Source organism: Anser anser, assembly GCF_964211835.1.
Source record: "Anser anser genome assembly, chromosome: 3".
In the NCBI taxonomy this organism is placed as follows: Eukaryota; Metazoa; Chordata; class Aves; order Anseriformes; family Anatidae; genus Anser; species Anser anser.
The window spans coordinates 63392354-63413800 of record NC_139722.1 but is presented as its reverse complement, the minus strand read 5'-3'; the positions used below and the strand labels follow the sequence as shown (position 1 = coordinate 63413800).

The following is a 21447-nucleotide window of genomic DNA, read 5'->3' as shown; positions in this document are numbered from 1 at the left end:
CACTACAAGATCTTAAGAGCACAACAGCTTTAGGCTGTGTTTTCTGTACTGGCAACAACTTGGTGTGTATGTAATTATGGTAAGGAAAACATGCTTAACTTTGTGTCACACATCCAAATGCAAAGTTACTTTCTTCAATTATAAGCTTCCTCCGTAGGAAGGATTTGCAGTTGTGGCTTTATTGGTCAACAAGTATGGATTAAGTTTAGAAAACCTTTGCTAAAGACATCCAGAGCCCACGGAGGGAAGGGAAGATATGCAAACTTTCACCAAGTTCAAGAGAAAACGAAGACTGCTGTCGTTCTGATGCTTAATTAATCATACTGTTATAGGGCTTCTCCATAGAAGAAACCAACTGTAGTTGGTTTACACTTTTCCTCTAAAGCTAGCATCGTTGAAGCTTGATCTGAGATTAATTTCTGTTTGTCCTTTTATTGAGAATGGTTTTTAACTTCTACATTTTCCTATACTTTGCTCTGTATTAACTCATGTTGTGCTTCCTTTATGTTCAAAGTTCTGTCTTACTCCTGTCCGATGTACGCAGCCCCAACCCCCATTAGAATTAGAGCCCCTAAATTATTACATGTTAATATGTCTGTAAAGCTGCGTGGTATTTACAGGTTTTCATTGCTCATACAGTGGAAAAAGGGGACTGTATTAACTTTAATGAAGGATGGTTATGCAAGGAACAATAGCTTGGTGAGAGGAGGTTTGGAAGGCTACTGGAAATCAGTGAGAAGAATTCAGGAAGAGGTGGATTTGATGAAAATGTGGTTTTGAGGAACCAGGACTGGAGGCTCGTTCATGCATAAGGCGCAGCCTGGAAGAAGGCATAGGATAACGGCAGAAAAGGTGCAGTAAGGAGGTTACTGAGAAGTACAGGGACTGCAAGGAATGTCAGTAAGACATTGGGCAGGCAGGTACAGAAGAGAGAAGAAGGCAAAGTAACCATTGGATAGTCACAGCAAGGGGAAAGAAAAATTTTAGCCCTACGTGTTTCTTCACAATGCCGTAGAGAAGGCCAAAGTCAGTCAAACATGGAAAAAGCATTGCAGATAAGGAAAAGGCAAAATTCTGTGTGCTTAGAGAAGCGGTAACAGGCTGAAGTGAGGAAACATCAGGCAACACCGGACAGGCAGCTGCAGGCTCGAGCACAATAGCTTCAAGGGTTCTGTACGTAAAAGCCATGCCTGAAAACTGGAAAGAGTATGGGATCAGAGAGACTAAAGCTCAGATTCATCCTGCCTAACTTCTACCAACACCCCTGTGCCCAGTGATTCCTACCGACTGGCTATGGTTCTCTGGAGACACCTGTATGCTAGGAACTTGCTAAACTTTATCAGTCATTTCCTAGAGTGAGGAGAGGCCATTTGTGCACAGGGATAAGTTTCTTCATAATATTGCAAGCAAATATATCTTGTTGGGTGTTCTTCAGATCCCGCAAAGTTCTGGAAAAGCCATTTATAGCAGCAGTCACTGGTTAAGATTAGATAAGTCTTCTGACACAAAACTGATCATTTTCTCGGTCCTAAAGTAGCATTATCAATTTTAAATCAGTGGTGCATAAAAATCTTGCAGGTATTCAGTAGCTGATTGAGACTGTGGCCGTACTGGTCTGAATTAATATGCATTGAAAGATTAAAACACAGAGATGTTTAATAAAGAAGTGACATGTCATGTATTGTTCTGGAAGACTGGATAAGTGCCTTAATAGTGCTTCGACAGCAGAATGAGTACATTTTATGTTGCAAATTCAGCTCTTTGCAGTTGGGTTATTTCACATAATGAGTGAACAACCTTTTAAGGGCCAATCAATTCTCCCAACAATGCAAATGCAAAATGTCATTGATTTTTAGTAGGAAATTGTCTGTTAATAATGAATCCAAAAGTGTGTGTATTTGTGTGTGCATGGGTATGTACAGAAGAGAGACAGGTCAATCCCAGCGTACATGAGTTCCTTCTGTCTGCAGCACACTGCTTTATTTCTGTACCAAACTGGTATAAAAACAGAAGTTCCAGCTACTGAAGGAACAACAACAACAAAAAAGTAAAAATCCATCAGGACAGGTAGGCTGCGGAAGTTTGTGCATATTCACTATGTCTTGAAAAAATAAAATTTGACTTCTTTTTGGATGGTAAAAATTAATCTGGGAAAAAAATCAAATGTTCTTTTCCATAGACATACAAATTAACAAAAGTCAGATAAAATCTGGCAATGAACAAGGGAACAAAATGCCATATCTGCCGTCTGAATGAGAATGCTTCCATAGTAGCAGTACTTAAGTTGTTTAAATCCCATATTCTTGGAAAACTAACACCTTTTTAAAGTTAGTCAAACATACATTGAGAGATCCTGAAGGCAGGAATTTTTGTGTCTATTTTGCTGCAATCCAGTGCAAGAGGAGTGTCAGAAACATAGCGAGTAATTTCATTTGGAAAAAACAGGCTGACTTCCAGGCCGTTCTAAACATGGTGAAAGAGCATTGAAATGATGAGTACTCAGTGCCATGGCGCAGCATCACCCGTTGAGAAGCTGCCCTAGTGGCTGAAGATGGTGCCATCCTCTCGTTAATCATGATGTTTCAGTTTAATCAGCAACGCACTGCCTGAGAAATGGTGATTGTTGTAAATTACTGTCCCAAGTGGCAGCTGCAGTAGTAGTGAGTCAAAAGGGTTTTTTTAAAAGTCCACATTCATATAGCCGGTACAGCAGTCATAAAATAGGGAGTGAGGATGATTTTCATATATTTACCTTTTTACAGAGGCCTAATACAAAGCAAAAGTACGTTTCAGAAAGCAGATCTTAAGACAACAAAAATGTGTGCAGCAGGGAGCATATGGCTGGGCCACCTGGTTGCACAGAAGCCAAAGTGTGGCTGTGGGGTAGCTTGTAAGCCATGTACAGAAGAGGCAGTACCTAACTGCTGGTGATCCCCGATGAGACTGGCATATTTCCACACAAAGCACACTTTATCTTTTACAGCAAAAGTCTGTGTTAGCCAAGATGAACCAAACTTAAAATTCTGCAGAAAGGTCTTGATATGATATACAGGAAAAACGTGTACCACAATAAAATGCTCAAGAAGGCAGTCCTTCATTTGTTCCCAAATGCAACTTTGATAATATTGTTTTGCTCCATTTACTGATGCGGCTTTGGGCAAAATTTTTAGACAGAAGTGAAGACCGTGGCACTTGGGGACATGAAGAGCAGTTGATAGGTTATTTCTGAGATTAAAAAATCACCAGTACTACTTTGTTTCTAGACTGTCAAGCACAACCCTAGGCAAATGAGCTCTTGAAAAATAAAAGCTTTTTCTTAGAATTTTTTGTCCTGAAGTCCTGGGCTTCAGAACTACAATTGAGAACGCAATAAATTGGTCATTGAATTAATGGGATTAATTTCTTGTGTGATGACCTCTGAGGAGCCAGGTTGGATTTTGGGAACAAAGAAACTCAAAAAGTACTATCTGTGGCACAAACATGCTCTGTCTCAAGTGATCACCAGTGTGTGGGAAATTGCATGTCATCCTAGAAGAGAAACTGTTAGTACATACCAGAACTTATCTAAAATGTTTGCTGAGAAAAGAGGGAAGAAAGTATCTTGACAATAAACTGAAACTGTCTTTCTCAAAACTCCTTCTGGTTGTCACTGTTGTTTATGGGCCTTTTCTTTCTTTGGATGAGCCACATCTCATGTCATCTATTAATGTATGTTGAGTGCCTCAGTCAGCAGTGTTACAACAGGCATTTTCTCATCCAGCTTTAAACATCATGTTAGCATCAAGACTTTTTGTTGGTTCTTTGTGATACTGCTGTATCTTCTGAAAGGCCTGCCAGGAATAATAAATATGAAGGGAGGCAACACTGGTAGTCTGAGCTGGATTGTCCTTTATGCCCTAGTCTCTGTGTGTCCATGTTCTAAAGTTCACGTGTCTGGGAAAATCCCATCAGTGACTGCTTCTGTGCCAGTTCATGTGCGTATGTGACAGCATGGGGTCCTACAGCCTTGTTGGCTCTTGACCTTACTCATCCCACCTCGTCCTCACACCCATGGAGCAATTAATTGCAGACAGCTACTGACAGCAGTGACACCACTTCAAATACAATGGTATGAAAAGGCACTTACAGTCTGCACTTCCATGCAGGCTGGGAGTTGTCTCCACTGCCAGTGCCCAACATCAACTTGTGGTTTCTGCCTACAGTGTGGGAGCCTCTCCTATATAGCCTTTCAGCCTACACCTTTGAAGACTGCTGCCTACAGTCTATTTTACTGTGCTCTCTTCATCTGCAAACACTTGGATTTCTATGATATCTGTGAAAAGATGTGGTCCTGGGACAAAGAATAGCATCTGTTAAGCATCTTATCAATGAACAAACTGGTAAGATAAATGAGTGCACACCTTCATTTGCATTTCTCAAAAATTTGATGTCCTGAGAGATGCTTTCTGGAAAAGTAAAATTTCATCAAATAGAGTATAACTGGGAATACTGAAAATACGAATGGAAAAGATCTAAATTTTTCCTGGTAGTTTTCATTTAAAATTTTCAGTAGTCTATAACTTTAAGAAAATACTGGAATCTGGAAATCAGTTTGTTGCCTTCATGTTTGCAAAGTAGTCAAGTTTCTTCCTCTGCTCCCTGTTTCCTGCTGGCACATGTTTTTATTGTGCTATTTGAACAACCAAGGAGGGAAAACATGACTACAGAAAGTAATATGTGACCTGATGTAGATCTTATATAAACTGTTGTCTTTGTAAGAAAAGGAAAAAAGAAAATAAAATTAAAAAAAAAAGAGACAGATCTGGCTTTTGCATAAGAATCACCCCAGTAAATGCCTCTAGTAAGAGGGTAATGACTTTTGCAGTATTAAAAGCTAATTCAGACCAGGTTTTGGCCCTAGGCAATGCATGGTTTAGTTGATGAAAATGAAAACTCCATTCCATAATGCAGGTAGGTACTAGTTCACTGACTTTCTTACTCTGTAGAGTCCCTTTGGATTATAGAGAAACAAACAATTTGGCAGCACCACACAACTTAATCCACACCTGGCAGACACACTCATTTCTGCTCATTCTTCAGAGTAATTCTATCAGCCTGGTGTTCACATGGAACTAACAGGAGACTGCAAAGATGGATGCAGGGTGGACCTGCTCCAGACTCACTAGGTAAGTCTGTATTTTTGTCCCTACGGAAGACCAGATAAGTAGCTCAATGGCACATAGAAACTCCAGCAGATCAGCTAAAGAATAAGGAGTTCAAGAAAGCACCTATCTTGGTGACTTCTTCAAAAGCTCCACTGGCTCTTTTAATTCTGTACAGGGGGCAGTAATACAGCAAATAAATATGATTTAAATTTGTTGTCTTACCATAGTTCTGTGGGCAACAAAGTAGAAGGGACTGTTCCTCTGTACCTTCACGTCTTGTTGGATTCTCTGCTGTATCACACAGTGCACACTGCAATAATATGCTCCCCATATTTATGGGGTCATTCCTCTGTGGACTTTTTTTAATGTCTTACAAAAGATTGCCTAATACTGCAGGCTTTCCCTTAGTGAGGTCACTATTATGGTCCCTTTCCTACCTCCATTATACGCAAAAAAAAACCACCTTTGTATTTTTGAAATTAGCTAATTTCATAGAGATTTCACAGGGTGGTCATAGCGAGGTGGAAAAGCCAGTAAGAGGAGGTGGAAAGACTCTGAGATCACATGCAGCAATCACCTTGCATTAGACTAGTTTCTTGAGGAAAATTTACTAAACAACACACCTTTGCTCCTCAGTTATGTAGTAAACTCCTAGCACTGGGACTGGAGGGAGTATGCCTGAAGGACCAGTACTGGTCCTGACTATTACCTGGGTTTTGGGAAGCCTGTTAGGAATGGGAGCAGCTCCCTGTGGGCCAAGTACTTCAAAGACTTAAAAAAAAGATTCTTCCTGTCCCTAGAAGGTGCTTATTAGCTTCAGTTGTCATCTCCCCTCTGAGAACTGGAAAGAGTTAAATTTACTCACAGGTGGGCACAAGAAAAGACCACAGCTGCCTGTGGGAAAGGAAGGGCTCAGCCAGGTGGTGGCAGCTAATGAATTCTCAAGAAAGTCATGACCAACACTGGGATCTAATTGAAACTAGCCAGACTGGCCAAGAAAATTAAATTTTGGCTGCATAATGATTGCTTGAGGGTTGCTTTACATCCTGAAAACTCCTTGACCACTGTAAAAAACAGGTCACAGGTGAAGCCTTATTAAAGTTACAGTTAGTTTTGTTGTGAGCTTTGAAGGTAGCAGTTGCATTTGACAATACCTGTAATACTGGACCAGAGCTGAATCTTGCTTTCCTGTGGCTTGTCAGGCACAATTTGTTACAGGTAAGTGTACAGTATTTACTAATATTGCAATATTTGTTACTGTTTTATTGAGTATGACCCACAGCAGAATTCATTCCTTCTCTTGGAATGATCCTTGCTTTCATAATACTATGTCAGGGAAAAATTGTTGTTCAAGGAGTTATATCAAAGCTAAAAACCTTGTACAATATGGAAAATAGCCCTGGAATGCTCTCAAAGTGGTTATAATGAAGTAGTTTCAGGTCAAAGGTTCGGGTTGCTTTGGAATTGTCCAATGAATGTTTGTTCTTTGGTACTTGGATTTACTCTAAAGTTACAGCTTTGAGTGGTGTAAATGGGAACTAGATGATGGAATACTTAAAAGATTTTAAGAGGAAGAAATTGTAAAGGAGAACTGAGAGGATCTATGAGTTACAGTGCTTCCTATGGTGAGCATGGTGTGGCTCTAAAGAATAGCCTTCTCATTTAGTTCTTGCTTTAAAGTTAACTGCTGAAAGGACATGATACTACCTATCAGCTTCTGCACCCTTGATTTAGCAACAGGTAGATTTAAGGCAGCCTGACTAGAAAAACTTGTGGAGGCTGTGGGTTAAAGTTGGGTGGCTGCAGGTGTTATCCTTGCTAATTACTAGACTATTTGCAAGATGGCTTCCCTCTACTCTTCAAAACCAAACTTGTTCTGTAGCTTCTGGATTGCTACAGTTTTGTGTTTAGCAAATTAAGATAATCAAAATCATGCTGGTCGATCCTTGTGGCTGTGCAGCAAACATCATGATTCAACAGGTATTTGATGACCCTTTCTAGAAAACTGTTATGGTGTCCAATCTCCACCTAGAGAAGGGAAAAGGGAAAGCATTCCTAGGTCCTTTGGACACAGAAGCAATACAAGATGCACATGTGCTGAGAACAACAGAATTTGTTTTAGATGCAGTGATGAGGTGCATAGCTGCCCTGCAGGTCTCTCTCACACAGTTGTGTTTTGCTGATTTGTTTTCACGTGATTTGCTGCCCCTTCTGCTCCCTTTTTCCTCCTCCTGAGCTCTTCTTTACCAAGCTTGTCTTCTCCCAAGTAAACAGCCTGCCTCTGTTTACTTGCTCTCTATTTACTGACTTCATACCTTTATGTGGTATCTGTGAAATGGCTGCCTTAGTAACTGCTGTCTTGGTCAGCAATTTTACTTAGCTGTTGCATGACCCCTTATCTGTGATGTTCCTCAGCTGTATTATTTCCTATATAGCTACAGTGTTAGCATAGGTAGCAGCTAAATTCAATCATCAGTATATATGTTACTTCTTTAGCTACTTGAAATGCCTTGTAACGTCTGCCATTCTCTTGTTGGGGTATGTGTGGATCAGGGCTGGCCACCCGCATGGGCACCTTCAGAGAAAGGCGTGAGGGTAGGGGATGTAGGAGCAAGCTCTGCAGGTGCCCAAAAGCAATGGGAGTACTCAGTGAGGGAAACTATTATTTTGGTATTAAATATTTATAACTGCACTGATTTACCAGAAGGTCACTTAATGGTTCAATATAATGCTGGATTTTCTTGGAAGAAGCTGCTGCTTGGTCCAAAACTACCATGCAACATCTCTAAAGTTCCTGAATGGCTTTGAGATTTTTCTGTTCCCTTCTCCAGGAACTTGACATGCAAAGGGAAACATCTCCTAGAAACCAAATTTAAAAGGGTGTGTGGGGGGGGGGGATCCTTGTCCCACTAAGGACATTTGATCATGTGTGAGTTAACCCAAGGTGTTCATGACTACTCAGCAGCAGTTGTCTCGCTGCTTGGGGCACGCACCCGTGGAAAGGGAGCCTTGCTGCCAGCTTACACAACCCGGGGATGAAGCTGGCAGAGGCCGCGCCTGCGGACTAACGCGGTGAACTCAGTGAGGGGGATGTGTGAAAATGGCGGCCGCAGCCCTACGCCACCATCTTGAGCTCGCCTTGCAGCCATGCTGCCATCGCTGCCGGCTTCTGTTGTCAGGCGCGGGCCCTGCCCCTGCCCCGGGCCGTCATGAAGGTTATTGTGAATTCCTGAGGTGCAACCGCAACGAAAATCAGTCTCCTTCCACAGAGCTGCTAGGTGTCGTGTCCACTTTCGCCAAATAAAATGAGTTTTCAATAAAGTGGGAGTTTAATCTCTGCCTCTGCATAGTGGAGAGGCACCTAGTGTTGGGAAGGCCCACTTGCGCGGTCTTCTTTTGGGACCCGGGAGATGAATTGTGCAGAACACAATTTGTGCCAAACAAGCAGATTGGCATTATAATGACAGAGTGGTTTTAGCTTTGCAAAAATGGGTATCATCATTGTAGATAACTATACCTTTGTGGTGTAGAAACAGGGAAGGTCCCAGAGAAGACACCTACATCTTCCTTGCTCCAGCTAACATTCTTTATCGCTCCTGACAGAAGTTTGTCTAACTTCTTTGTATGTCCAGAGATGGTGATGCCCGTGCTTCACTCCCCTTTTAGACTGTGGATTGCTTTTAGAAATTCGTTTTTGTAGTCTTGCTGCAATTTAAGCTTTCTAGTACTAGTCCAGATTGCTATAGGCATAAAGTATGAAGGATTATTTTATTCTGTTTGCAGTTACCTTTTATGTATTTGAAAACTTAATATTTCAGTCTTGTGTACAGCCAAAACTCTAATGCCTTTCTTTTAGATGGTGTACTCTAAACCTTCACCTTTCAGGTTTGTCAAGCTGGACATGAGTTCTTTGTAGACTGTGAGCTATGTTTGCTTCAAAGGACACGGTCACTGGTCAGCAACCAACAGCACTAACAACAGTAGTTCTATGGTTACTGCCCGGTATGTCATCACAGGCTGATATGATCAGTGGTAGCTGCTAGGCGATAGAGATCAATATTTCACAATGTTTGCATAAGAAATATTCTTTTTATTATTATTTTATAATTTATATTTTGCTTTACTGGATTTTTTTTTCTTTGGAGTGGAGATTTGAGTGAGATGCTGCTTGGGTTAAAAACTACCAGGGAAAATTAACATGCAAGACCACACAAAACTGTGTTGGAATGAGGTAAGGGACACCAATTATAGATGGGGTGTGGGGGGGAAGTCTATTAGAAAAAGCAATTGTAAACATGGCAGTATTACTGCTAATTTGAATTTGAGCAAGTACGTGTTCTTAATCGTCTATAGTACAGCTAACAAACAGAAACTATTTGTCTAAGGTAGGATTTGAGACTTTCCCGATAAATACTATGTAAGAGACGAACACTCACAATTCCTGAGTAGTTCTACAAGTATGTTGGTCCTGATCACAAGAAATAGCACTGAAGAAGTTATCTGAATTGTAACCAAAATAACTGGAGAGCAGTTTAGAATAATGAACCTGGGGTTGGGTTTCAGACACTATCATGGTAAGAATAATCAAGAACTCCTGCTGAAGAACAGTGTAACTAATTTCAGAACATAGCAGATGTTTTAAGGCAAAATATACTAAATTTGATACAATCAAGGCTGAATTTTTAAGCATACCAGTACAATTCTTTTGGAGTTAGTGGAATATAGAGACACAAGAGGCAGAAGTGATTCTCTTTGAGTGTTAAACCTTTTAACCTTGCTAATTAGCAAGTATATGTTGTTTGGTACTCTGCTTTCTCTGCTTTCCATGTAGCTGGCAAAAACTGCATGTACCAAGTATTAAGGAGGCAAACAAAATGCAAGGAGACTACGTTCAAATACAGTATGTTCAAATGCATTAGTAAATACTAGGAACTCATCCCATATATGGTCTGAAAAGAAAAATGGTTGGTTGCGCTTGCATTTATCCAAAACAACAGCTGCCACTGTTCTCACCGTCTGGTAGCCAAAAGTAGGCATTAGAAAAGGAAAAGTTCTCAAAAATGTAGTTTAAGAAAATGGTGCCATTTCTGAATTATGAAGGGCACAGTGGTTTTTTTTCTTTTTTTTTTTCTTATTTCAAGAGAACCATATGAGTATCATCAATTTTGACCTGGACTATTTGGTGGTATGATTTGTGCCACTCTTGACATAGCAACATGAAACTTAACTACCTAAAAGTGTCTGGTCTCTCTTCTACCAAATAGTGATGATTTATTCTTCCATTATTGTTACACTTAAGAGAAGAAAAAAAAAAAAAGTAGTACATTCACAAAGCAGGATGACTTCTACACTAGCTCATATTGACAACTTGTGAAAGTTGCTATAATCACACAGTGCAAGTCAAAACAGCTCCTGTTTTAGGAGTTGTACCAAGACTACACATGGTCATATATATGTTGTTAAGCCACAGATAATCGTAGAATCATAGAATAGCTCACACCTGCAAGGAAGAAGCTGTCAAAATACATAAAATCATCAGGTTTCATGATAGCCACCTTCCAGATGCTCAGAACAAGAGCATCTGTCAGCATAGTGAAAGTGCTATCCTGTAAGAAAGAGTTAAAGATACGCCACTGCCTAAAAGTAACCATGTGCAAGCCCTCCTGAAAAACAGAACTGGCACCAATGCATCTGAATGATACTTACTTTGCTCTAGTGGTCAAGAAGTGAGTATAATGCTGTTTTGAAATAGAAACCAGATCTTTTCATGCATTTCATTTTATTTTTTCCCCAATTCTCTTACACACTGTACCAAAAGGTCACAAGGTTTACTGTTTTAGACTTGTAAATTGAAAAATAAGTCAAGCCAGTAATCTAGAACTTTAGGACCTTGCAGACCTTGGCTTGCAGCCATAGTGTGGGTATGCTCTTGTGTGATGGTGCCTGAGTCTTCCTCACCCAGAATGATCAGGTCTTCTCTGGTCCTTCTCATTGTTCAACTGTAGTAAAAGACAGCCTTTAACAACAGTCCGTAGTTGAACTTGTGGGGACAGTTCCTGGAATTTTTTTTAGAGATTTATTTGCTTTCCTGAGAGCTGTGTTCATTACAGAGCACTGCAGAATGATATGCAATGTTTATACATGCTGATTAAGTAAATCAGCTTGTCAGAAATTCAATTAAAAATAAACACATGAAGTAGAAAAAAAGCAAACTGGAATAGATTCGTGCCAGGAGCCCTTTTTGTGACTGCTGAATCTGTAGCATAACTTATCATAGAATCATATAGGCTGGGAAAGACAGTCAAGATCATGAAGTCCAACCATCAATGTTATGTTTCTTGGCAGCTGAGAGATTTCAGATGGGCAGATTCTCATCTGTCTGTAAGTTTAATCGTTGTATGACGTACTCGGTTTTCTCAAATTCCAACATTAACAGCCTAGAACTGATTTGCTGTCACACTGTGCATGTAGCCTTGCTACAAGTGGAAGATAGAGAATCCTAGAATGAGGTGAAAAGGCTCATTCCCTGTTACTCCAAGTTTCTTCCTTCATAATTCACTGACTTTGGCTCATTTGGATTTTTTGCTAATTTTAAAGGCCATAGCAGATCCGTGTTTGTGCCGTGAGGGGCCGCATGCTTCAGCTAAGGTGCTTCTGTAGGAAGTTTATTTGGTGCTGCTGGATGTGCCATGCTCTCTTCATAAGGAGGCACTGGACCTGGAGAGAGCTCAATGTGAGCATCGTCCAGGGTAGTCTTCATGGTGGCCTCCTCGTAGGATGGAGGCAAACATACAGAGAGGAATGTGGCATCAGGGAGCAGAGTGGAGTAGTGGAAACTCTGTTCACTGGTCCAGGGCAGCACGGAAAGGAAATTGGGCACCTCGTGCTCAGGCAGGGCCTCGGGGAGGTCGATGCTGAAGATCTGCCCCTGTTGGGTGGGGCGCTGGCAGCGGCGGTAAAGGAAGAGCAGCAGGAATGCCAGGAAGAGCATCATGGTGGCAGGCAATATGATGCACAGAAATGGCTCTATGTCTTCTTTGGTTGAACTTATCTGTTGTCTGCTCTGTAATTAAAGCAAATAGATAGTGCACTGGATTCCTGGAGACCCCTTAATCAGAGAGAAAATACATTCTCCATCCCCCCCTGCAGTGAACTATCTGATGCATTCCCAAGTTATTTTCTGCCTGTATTAGTGGCACTCACCAATATGTTTTGCAGGCTAGTGATTTGTCAAATTCTATTTACTCATTAAAACAAAATCTTGTGACAACTAGACACGAAGATGGGGAAACCCACCTCCTTGGGAAGGGGAACAACAGACGGGAACTCTATGTATTTTGGTATGCGTCTTTATTACTCTTGAATTATGCTGGGACTAGCCCTCTTTGGAAAAGAGAGGTTAAACTTTTAAAACTTGAGACAACACTGAATTGCAGAGGAGTAGGGCTAATGATCCACTGTCTAGTGTTGTTTTGTTCTATTTGGAAAACTCTACTGTTTACTTTAATGAACAAATACTGTGACAACTGCCCCTTTCATCAGGACCTACTGCCTACTATACCTTTTCTTTGGTTGCTATATTCTTAAAGGCCAGCCCCAAATAAAACTTGGTGTGTCAGGACAGCGTGGACTGGGGCCCTTTCTTGCACTTGTTCTGCCAGCTATCCAAGAATCACTTTCCCTGTTTAAAACTGTGGAAAAAGATCTTCTGGGAGTCTTGGTAGCAGCCATGACTGGCTTGTCAGCTTAATCTCCTGAATAATACAGCACAAAATACCTCTGTACTACAGCTTCTGAACCATGCTGTTGTGTTAATAGGAGTTACAAGCTAGTGTTGTTGTTGTGGTGGTGTTTTTTTCCTTTTTTTAATAACATTTGAGCTCTTCAGCTGTGTTAGTTTAATTTTCAAATTTTAATATATCTGATTTCCCATCTAGCTTCTAATAACTAGATCTCATTCACAGTTTAGTCTAGAATAGGGATCTAAAATGTCATTTATGATCAATCATTCCCTTTGCAAGTACTTGAAGAGTAATCAGATTGCTTTTTCACATCTTCATGATGAGACTAAATAGATCAACGTGTCAGATTTATTTTTGAATGGAGGCAGTTACTTTCAAACCAGGATAATTCTAGTGGTTCTTTCCTCAAACTATCTGGAACAGGAATACAAATAGGCTGTTTGCAGCCATGCTTCTGGAGGGGGGGAAAAAAAAAGGTAGTAACTGATACACCTCTTTAGTCTAGTAATACTTTCTCTGCTCATTAAAAATCATGGTCATTCTGTTAGCTACAAAACCACACTTTAACCTATATTCAACTGATTACCTACCATGCATTTGTTACCTCTCCACTGCATAGTCATATTATTAAATTATTAGTATGTGGTCATGTTTAAGAAAAAAAAAAGTAAATAGGTTTTACTTTACAGCAAAACAAATAGTGTAGAGGAGATTTCTGCCTTTTTTTCTTTTTTTTTTTTTCCCCTGAGGTATTGTGGGTCTGAGGCCAAACCCATTAAAGTCATTTTAAAATACATTGAAATATCATGGATTCACTATTAAGCTTTTTTTCATCAGCTGTCTTTTAACCACAGAAATGCATACTAAAGAATTGTCTCATATCCACTGATCATTTCTTATTAAAGAGTTTCTGGCAGTACAAGCAGTTGTCTTACCTCACCATTAAATGAGCTACAAGAAACAGCAGAGTTGGAAGAAAATGTTCATCTATTACTCTAATGTAGACATTAAATTATTTAATAAAATGAGGAGATTTTTTCTTATCAAGTTTGCTACTTTGTTGTTGTTGTTGTTGGTCTTAGAAGGTACAAAAAACAGTACACAAGAAATGAAGAAAGAATTGTGTTAGTTCTGTGCATTATGGATATTGAGATTCCCTCGTACAGTTACGCTAGCAGTGCTTTAGTAATGGATATTTAAAAGAGCTGAGCTTCTGTACAGCACTTTTCATGATCCATGAAGAGTACATTTCTGAGGCTTAAGTTTTGGGTTTAATTTGTGGGGAGCAAGCTTTCGATCAGATTCAAGTGTTGTTCTTAAGATCTGTGAGTTGCGCACTGTTGTGGTTGTTGGTGAGGACAGAAGGTGAGACTGCCAGTGTTTGATATATGAGGCTAGTAGGATCATAGAATCATTAAGGTTGGAAAAGACCTCCAAGATCATCTGGTCCAACCATCACCCTACCAATGTCACCCACTAAACCATGTCCCTAAGCACCAGGTCCAACCTTTCCCTAACCACCCCTCAGGGATGGAGATGCCACCACCTCCCTGGGCAACCCATTCCAATGCCTGACTGCTCTTTCTGAGAAGAATTGTCTCATAATTTCTAACCTAAACCTCCCCTGGCACAACTTGAGGCCATTCCCTCTCATCCTGTCACCAGTTACCTGTGAAAAGAGGCTGAACCCCAGGTCCCCACACCTTCCTTTCAGGTGGTTGTAGGGAGCACATAACGTCTCCCCTGAGCCTCCTCCTCTCCTCCAGAACAACCCCACCTCCCTCAGCCGCTCCTCATAGGACTTGTGCTCCAGGCCCTGCTCCAGGGCCTCAATGTCCTTCTTGTAGTGAGGGGCCCAAAACTGAACACAGTACTCGAGGTGCAGCCTCACCAGAGCAGAGTACAGGGGGACGATCACCTCCCTGCTCCTGCTGGCTACACTATTCCTGATACAAGCCAGGATGCTGTTGGCCTTCTTGGCCGCCTGGGCACACGGCTGGCTCATGTTCAGGTGAGCATTGTCCAACACCTCCCCTCCCCCACCCCCCCACCCCAGCCCAATCCTTTTCCTCTGCACAGCTTTCCAGCCACCCTGCCCCAAGCCTGTAGCGCTGCATGGGGTTGTTGTGACCAAAGTGCAGGACCCGGCACTTAACCATGTTAAACCTCATTCCTTTGGCGTCTGCCCATCAACCCATCCTGTCCAGGTCCCTCTGCAGGGCCTTCCTACTGTCCGGCAGATCAACATTTTCCCCCAACTTGGTGTCATCTGCAAACTTACTGAGGGTGCACTCAATTCCCTCATCCCAATCATCAGTGAAGATATTAAAGAGGATGGGCCCCAACACCGACCCCTGGGAACACCATTCATGACCGGTCGCCAGCTGGATTTCACTCTGTTCACCACCACTCTCTGGGCCTGGCCATTCAGCCAGTTTTTCACCCAGCAAAGAGTGTACCTGTAAAAGGAATATGAAGCCCTGATTATCTTACCTTTAAAACCAGTGCACCATCCCAGTGCATTTCACTGGAAGGAAGCTTATATTTTAAATAATAGCCAAGGACCACTGCCATATCCTTCACGTGTTGGGGGAAGCACAGCCTAGCGTTACAGCTGCCTGGTGCTTCCTGGTCTGAGACATGGCCTCACACAGGGGCTCGGTTGTTGAGAATCCACAGGATGGCAGGAAAAAGAGGAGGGACTGATGGAGTAGATGCAAATTTGCAGATGCCCGTAACTTGAAGCATAAATCACAGTGACTTACTGTACGTTTTGATATTACCTTCTGCCAAGCATTGTACGTAACTGGTTTTACATCAAGATGTGGCTCAAGAAGTATTTACTGCAGCTGATTAATATTTTGTAGGTATATCCAAACACACCAAAAGTACTGGGAGACAACTGAGCGGTGTTGGTCACTGTTTTTCTGCTGTGTTTTTGTGCCTGTTTCTGAGAGGAGCGGTTATGGAGCTACTGAAGAATGTTATGAAGATCTTGACATAAAGATTTGGAAAATCTTATAGCCGTAAGAACAGTGTATACCAAAAACTGTAATTAAACTAAAACATTTTTTTCTGAAGCTTTAAAGCTACAAAAGAAACAATGGGCTGGTGGCTATAGGTATTGGAAAATAAGTGCCAGAAATGGAAAATAAATGTTCTAGAAATGAAACTGAATCTTCAGTCATTGAAAAATGTAAGCAAATTAACCAACTGCTGTACATATCAAAAGTAAAATTTTAACATCTGGAATTTTCCAAAGCAAGCATATTAAGTGACTTAGGGAATTACTTGGTAGCATTTCCTTGATTGGTTTCTTTTGATACTTCAGGTGAGGTCTGTATGCTCTGCCTGTGTTACCATGAGCAACTACAGTGGATTTTTTAATTGACATAAACAAGACTCGGACTTCCAGCCTGAGATAAGCTACAGACACACAAACACAGGGAAAACAGCCTGTATAAAGAGGAGAAAGCAGAAAAGTGTGCAGCTGTAAAAGGAATTAAGTTTCTAAAAAGTCCTCTGTTTTCCTAGAACTGATTTTTAGTAGGATGGTTTGGCCATTGGGGGTTATTTCCCATCATAATCATTCTTTTAATTTATACCTTTGAGGACAGAAGCAAAGGGTCAGTTTTCTTCTATGTGTTCAGTATTTTAGAAGTAGTAAAGCCTTTCATTAGTAATCTGTCTGCCTGCATCTTTTTTTTTTTTATCATGCTGAAGATGTACAGTTGCCAGCTTACAGATTACATGACCCATATCAGTTTAGATGAGCTTTTATTCATGCCTGTTGATAAAGGAATGAAATGGAGAGTGCAGAGTTGTGTGGCATTTCTGTAATGAGTAATTGAATGGTTTTGGAATTGAACTTTTAGTATAGACAAAAGAAACCTAGTACCTACTTTAGAAGGGAATGACCTAATAACATAAAACATGAGTTTAAAGGAAGCTTTTGTGTAAGGATAGGGGGAAAAAAAAAGAAAAAGGAAAAATAAAATAAAAAGAGCTTGCTTGGCTTGCTTAAATTCCCATTGAAGTGGCTGTTTGATTGGTGCTAGAATTTATTATGTGAATGATTTGCTAGGGTACTTAGAACATTATTTACATGACTTTTTAAATATAGTCCATATTTATGCTAATAGTTTGATATGGCGTTTGAAGCTGAATCAAGGAACAGGTACTTCTGAATGTTTTAACTGGATTTGGAGCAAAGTCTCCTTTGAACTCAGTAGGCTGTGGCCCATGCATAGGTGCTTTTCTAAGTTCCATTCTGCTTCTCAAAGCTGATTCGTTATTGCTTGTAAAAAGCAAAAAACATTAAACTTTGGTGAACAGAAAAACATTTTGATGTGCTTTTGTATACGGTAATAACAGCACAATTTTAAAGAGATCCTAGATTTACACTGCATTTTCAAATACTTATTAGAATGTGCTGCTGGTGCTGCTGTTTCCAGCTGTCAGACAAAACCAGTTTCAGGGTGTGAAGATGTTGCCATTCAAACTCTGGTGGTCTTACTGATAAGGTAGACTATTAAAATCATAGAGGCATTCAAAAACTACTTTTTCTCTCCCTTTTTGCCCCCAACCACTCCTACCCCCTTTCCTTTTACAACAATATACTTGACTGCTAAGTAGCATGGCCAGTTTATTTGCTGGTGCTACTTGCCTCAGACATTTACTAGGGGTATATATGAACCTGAAATTTTTATTCCTCATCAGAGAAACCCTTTCTCTGCATCCCAGCCAAAGACAGAAAAGCAGGCTGTGTTTTCATCTCCGATGGCTACTTCCCTCCCCCCACTTGCCTGCCTGTGATCCTCTCTCTGAGAAGTAATCAGCGCACAGCTTAGAGAACAAGAGTTCATTGCCACCTGCTACGGACTCTAAACATCTGTAGAAAGGCTTCATAGGACCAGATCCAAAGAGTAAACACGTATTTAAAAGAAAAGAAATCAAGGAATAACAGAATGCATTATGCTTAAAAGAAAGAAACTTCTTTAACTGCCACTCCAGCAAGGTTTTCCTTCTGATGTTTATTTTTTTTCACCATATCTGTGGTGAAAAGAACTTAACAGCAATAAATAAATGCTTTGATGCTATGTAATTGCGCATTACTGCTTTGATACAGCTCGATACCCATGTATTAACTATGTACATACACTGAGGCACTGTACAAACATACACACACATGCAAAGTCAAAGGAGGTGCCACAAACACGAGCAGGAGGGTACAGACCTGGAGCTCTGTTTCCAGCAGTGGCCCACTTGTCTCATTGTTTAGCCAGTCGTAGTTCCCCCTGTCAGCATGTCCGAATTTCCTCCAGTTGCTGCCTAGGAGCCACCTCATGCTTTCATCTACCTGGTCTTCTGCCTTCGTGCCTCCACCTTGCTTTGCTGCTTGCCACCACGTCCCCGCCTCCCAGCCTCAACCCAGCTGGGCTGCTCTCAGCTAATGATCGCTTGGAAATTGTATCTCTCCTTTCCAGCACCGAGGAAAGAAAATAAATAAATAAAAAATTAGACCCCCACCCCCCGTCAGGAAGCCATGCAAACAGATCTCTGATTCTCTCTCCACTTCCAACTCAATCTCCCTGGATTTGCTTCAGTGGCCTACATTACCAGCAAAGCTGGCATCAGGTATCAGGGCGCCGTGGCTGATAGCGCTCTGATTGGAGAGCTCCCCGCATTAGGATTATTAAAAGGGGAATTTGCATGGGAAGCTGAAACCATATCGTCCTGGCTCCATGTGGATAAATAACCGCCTGTATTTAGGTATCTAATAAGCACTTTTCCAACAAAAAAATAATAACTTCTATGTCAAGAGTGAAAGTTCCCTCTCAGTTGCAGAGTGTGAGGAAGCACTGAGGGTCCAGACAGGTTTTTCTTCCCTGCTGCTGGCACATACAGTAAACAGTGAGAGCAGCTTCTGGGTAGAGAGGCAAGGACATAAGGCTAAATGCTATACTGAATTATTTAGCAGCCCGAGAATGTAAATGTTAATGATAAATCCAGAGAGAGAAGTCTGCCAGAGTAGCTTTGGTCACTGAGAGCACACGAACGCTTTCAATAATGAGTTGTCAGTGTAGTTAAATCTGGACTCACTAGGATCCGTGTTGTTAAATGGAGATTGTTTCAAGTGAGAAGCCTTTGTGGTGTTTCTTAAGAAAAGAAAATGTCAGCGATGTATATTAACATCTGAAGGGAGCAATGTTTAAGTTGAATCAAGGTTTAACTCTTACTGAGAAGTTGGAACTGTCTTTTCCTTTTTTGCTCAGGGCAGAGGAAGAGGCTATGGTTAATATTCAGTTCAACTGTAATATATCTTGTGTGGCTTCTCAAGGTCAATACATTAAAGAAAAATTTATGTTCATGACTGATAATACAAAATTGTGGGGTCAGAATTATCACATTTTATTTCTTGCTTGGGCTTCCTTAATTCACTGCTCCCAGAAAACTGTAGGCCTAACTGATGGCAGGCTGAATTCTTACAACTCCAAAAAAGTCAGTAAGAAGTGTCAGCTCTTGATGTGTCTAATCAGAGGATTCTGGAAGAGTCTGTTCAAAGATGGGCTTTGATCCCTGCAGCTTTGGCATACAGGGTGGATTTACCCTGCAGATAAATCTGGGCTGTAGGAGAAAAATGAGGTTGATAAACTCAGCCTGTGTTGTTACAGAAGTTGCAAGCTGAGCAGTGAACGGTGAGCAATGCTGACTGAGAGTTTGTTATCAGCGTTAAAGCAGCTGCACCCTTCATCAGAAATGAGATCCTGCTCTTGCTGCTGCTGAGGAGGTGCTGCATGAAGTGAGGAAGGTCACCTAAGCAAAGCTTTTGCATGCTTCTCTGAAGACTCCTCCCTTCCTGGGTGCCTCACTTGTCATCTTGGAAAGCACTTTGCGAAGTGGTGAGCGCATGCATCTGTGGGGCCAAGGTGTGAACTGCAGTGTCCCCTGAGCAGCTGGGTCCTAAACGTGACTCAACAGCACACACCAAGATAACCAAATACCTGCCGTGATGTCTCAATACCTTGTGTGGAAGCAGGAATGACAACTATATTTCCTGAACTGTAGTGTTAAAATAAATTCCTAAAGGAGTTTTGTGACTGCATAGTTTAAATCTGTCATCTCACAAGCAGGAAACTTTCATATACTATCTTAATTAGGGTCTTAATACAGCCCTTAAGATTATTAATGCTATTTTTAAAACCTTGCTGTAAATTTGCTTTGGGACTGTCATGAATAATGAGGAGAAGTAAAAGATTATGTGTACTTAGAGTGTAAACACCCTGTTTGGCATTCTTAGAATACAGTTAGATGAATTTTAGCCAAAATAAGGTGTGTGCTTTTAAGACTAATTGACCTGGTATACTAAGTGGTTTGAATTCTTGGCCTCTGGAAAATCTTTAAGAATGATTTAATTTAGTAGAGCTGCGGCCAAATGGGAATTTGGGGAAATGTAGTGACCTTCGTCATGCAGGTAATTGGAATATAAAATAATAGTTCTCTCTTTGGCTTTATAATCAGTGGACCCAGCAGGAAAATTACTGAGAGGATTGGAGAGAAAGTCTTTCTGCTGCCAGTGAGTGGTCTGAAGCTCATGTGATATACTGCATTTGTATATAAGATCTGCTTGTGCAAAGCTGAAACACCACCACTCTGGACTTACGTTGTGATGTCCAATCTGTCACAGATTTCTAGCAACTCTGTGGGTCACATGTGACTTATTTCTCCTTCTCAAAGAGTTCATAGATATCACCATAGCTTGGGCGTGCTTTAGCGTGGAGACTGAGAGGAGGAACATCCTTGAATCCAAGCCTCCTGGCCAGGTGTCAACTTGCTGCATCCAAATGTGGGGAAGGCAGAAATTTGGAGGTCTTCAGACTTTAACAGGATCAAAGCAGTCCCTTCCCCCTCTGTCTTTTGTTCTTAGAAATAATTCGTTGACTCATTTTGATTGATCCTGTCAATCTGGAAAAAATAGCTGGCATGGAATTGTACCACGAAATTGATTAAAGTTTGGTTAAAAACAAAGAAAAAATTATGTTTGTCATTATCAGTTAGAGTTGCTAACATCACTTCTAATGAGCAGGGAGAGAAGCCAGTGCAGAAAATGGGCACCTCCTCTGTTCTCCATCTGTCATAAATAATTCATATTTCTGATCTGCTGAGACGTTTGAAGCTAGTGGTGTAATTCTATGCTGTATTGCCACTAATATTAGCATGGAACAGAATGTCCACAGTGCCCTAAATGCCTTTGAATTTTCTTGCTTTTTTCTTTCCACATTTTTTTCTGTTTCAGTGGCAAACCTTCTCTGCTATAATGACCCCTCTATTTGAGGATGGGTGTGAGGGCCAACCCGAATAATGCGATACTATTAATTGTAGGGAAGGAGGTGTTACAGCTGTAACTGTATGGTGTTATGAGGTGTAGGTTTATTGGATGAAGTGGAGGGAGATCCTGACTCCTGCCTGTAACCAGCTGATAGGTTTAAGCCACAACATGGGTATCTCTGTGTCCTTCAGGCAGGAGTGGTGTTTGCTCCTGTGTTTGCTCCTGTCCCTTC

The 21447-nt window shown here is 41.1% G+C and overlaps 1 protein-coding gene and 1 long non-coding RNA gene across 3 annotated transcripts in view; one reads left to right on the top strand and one right to left on the bottom strand.

The window, feature by feature from the left end:
• The first annotated feature begins 5176 nt into the window (after positions 1 to 5176).
• The window catches only part of LOC310897372, a 34761-nt gene continuing 18490 nt past the window's right edge, over positions 5177 to 21447 (top strand). The window contains exon 1 of the long non-coding RNA XR_014582256.1: positions 5177 to 6362. This is a non-coding gene — a long non-coding RNA (uncharacterized lncRNA). The remainder of the gene's footprint in view (positions 6363 to 21447) is intronic.
• Positions 9382 to 20875, bottom strand: SMIM28 (small integral membrane protein 28). 2 transcript variants are annotated; one of them, XM_083830940.1, is made up of 3 exons: positions 20550 to 20875; positions 18123 to 18364; positions 9382 to 12207 (listed from the first exon to the last, which is right to left on the bottom strand). In XM_083830940.1, exons 2-3 carry the CDS (start codon positions 18231 to 18233, stop codon positions 11788 to 11790), a joined length of 531 nt encoding a protein of 176 aa, XP_083687066.1. In that variant the 5' UTR covers positions 18234 to 18364; positions 20550 to 20875; the 3' UTR covers positions 9382 to 11787. The 2 variants fall into 2 exon arrangements, with proteins under 2 accessions (XP_083687066.1, XP_083687065.1); XM_083830939.1 differs by lacking the exon at positions 20550 to 20875 and having other exon boundaries at positions 18123 to 20081.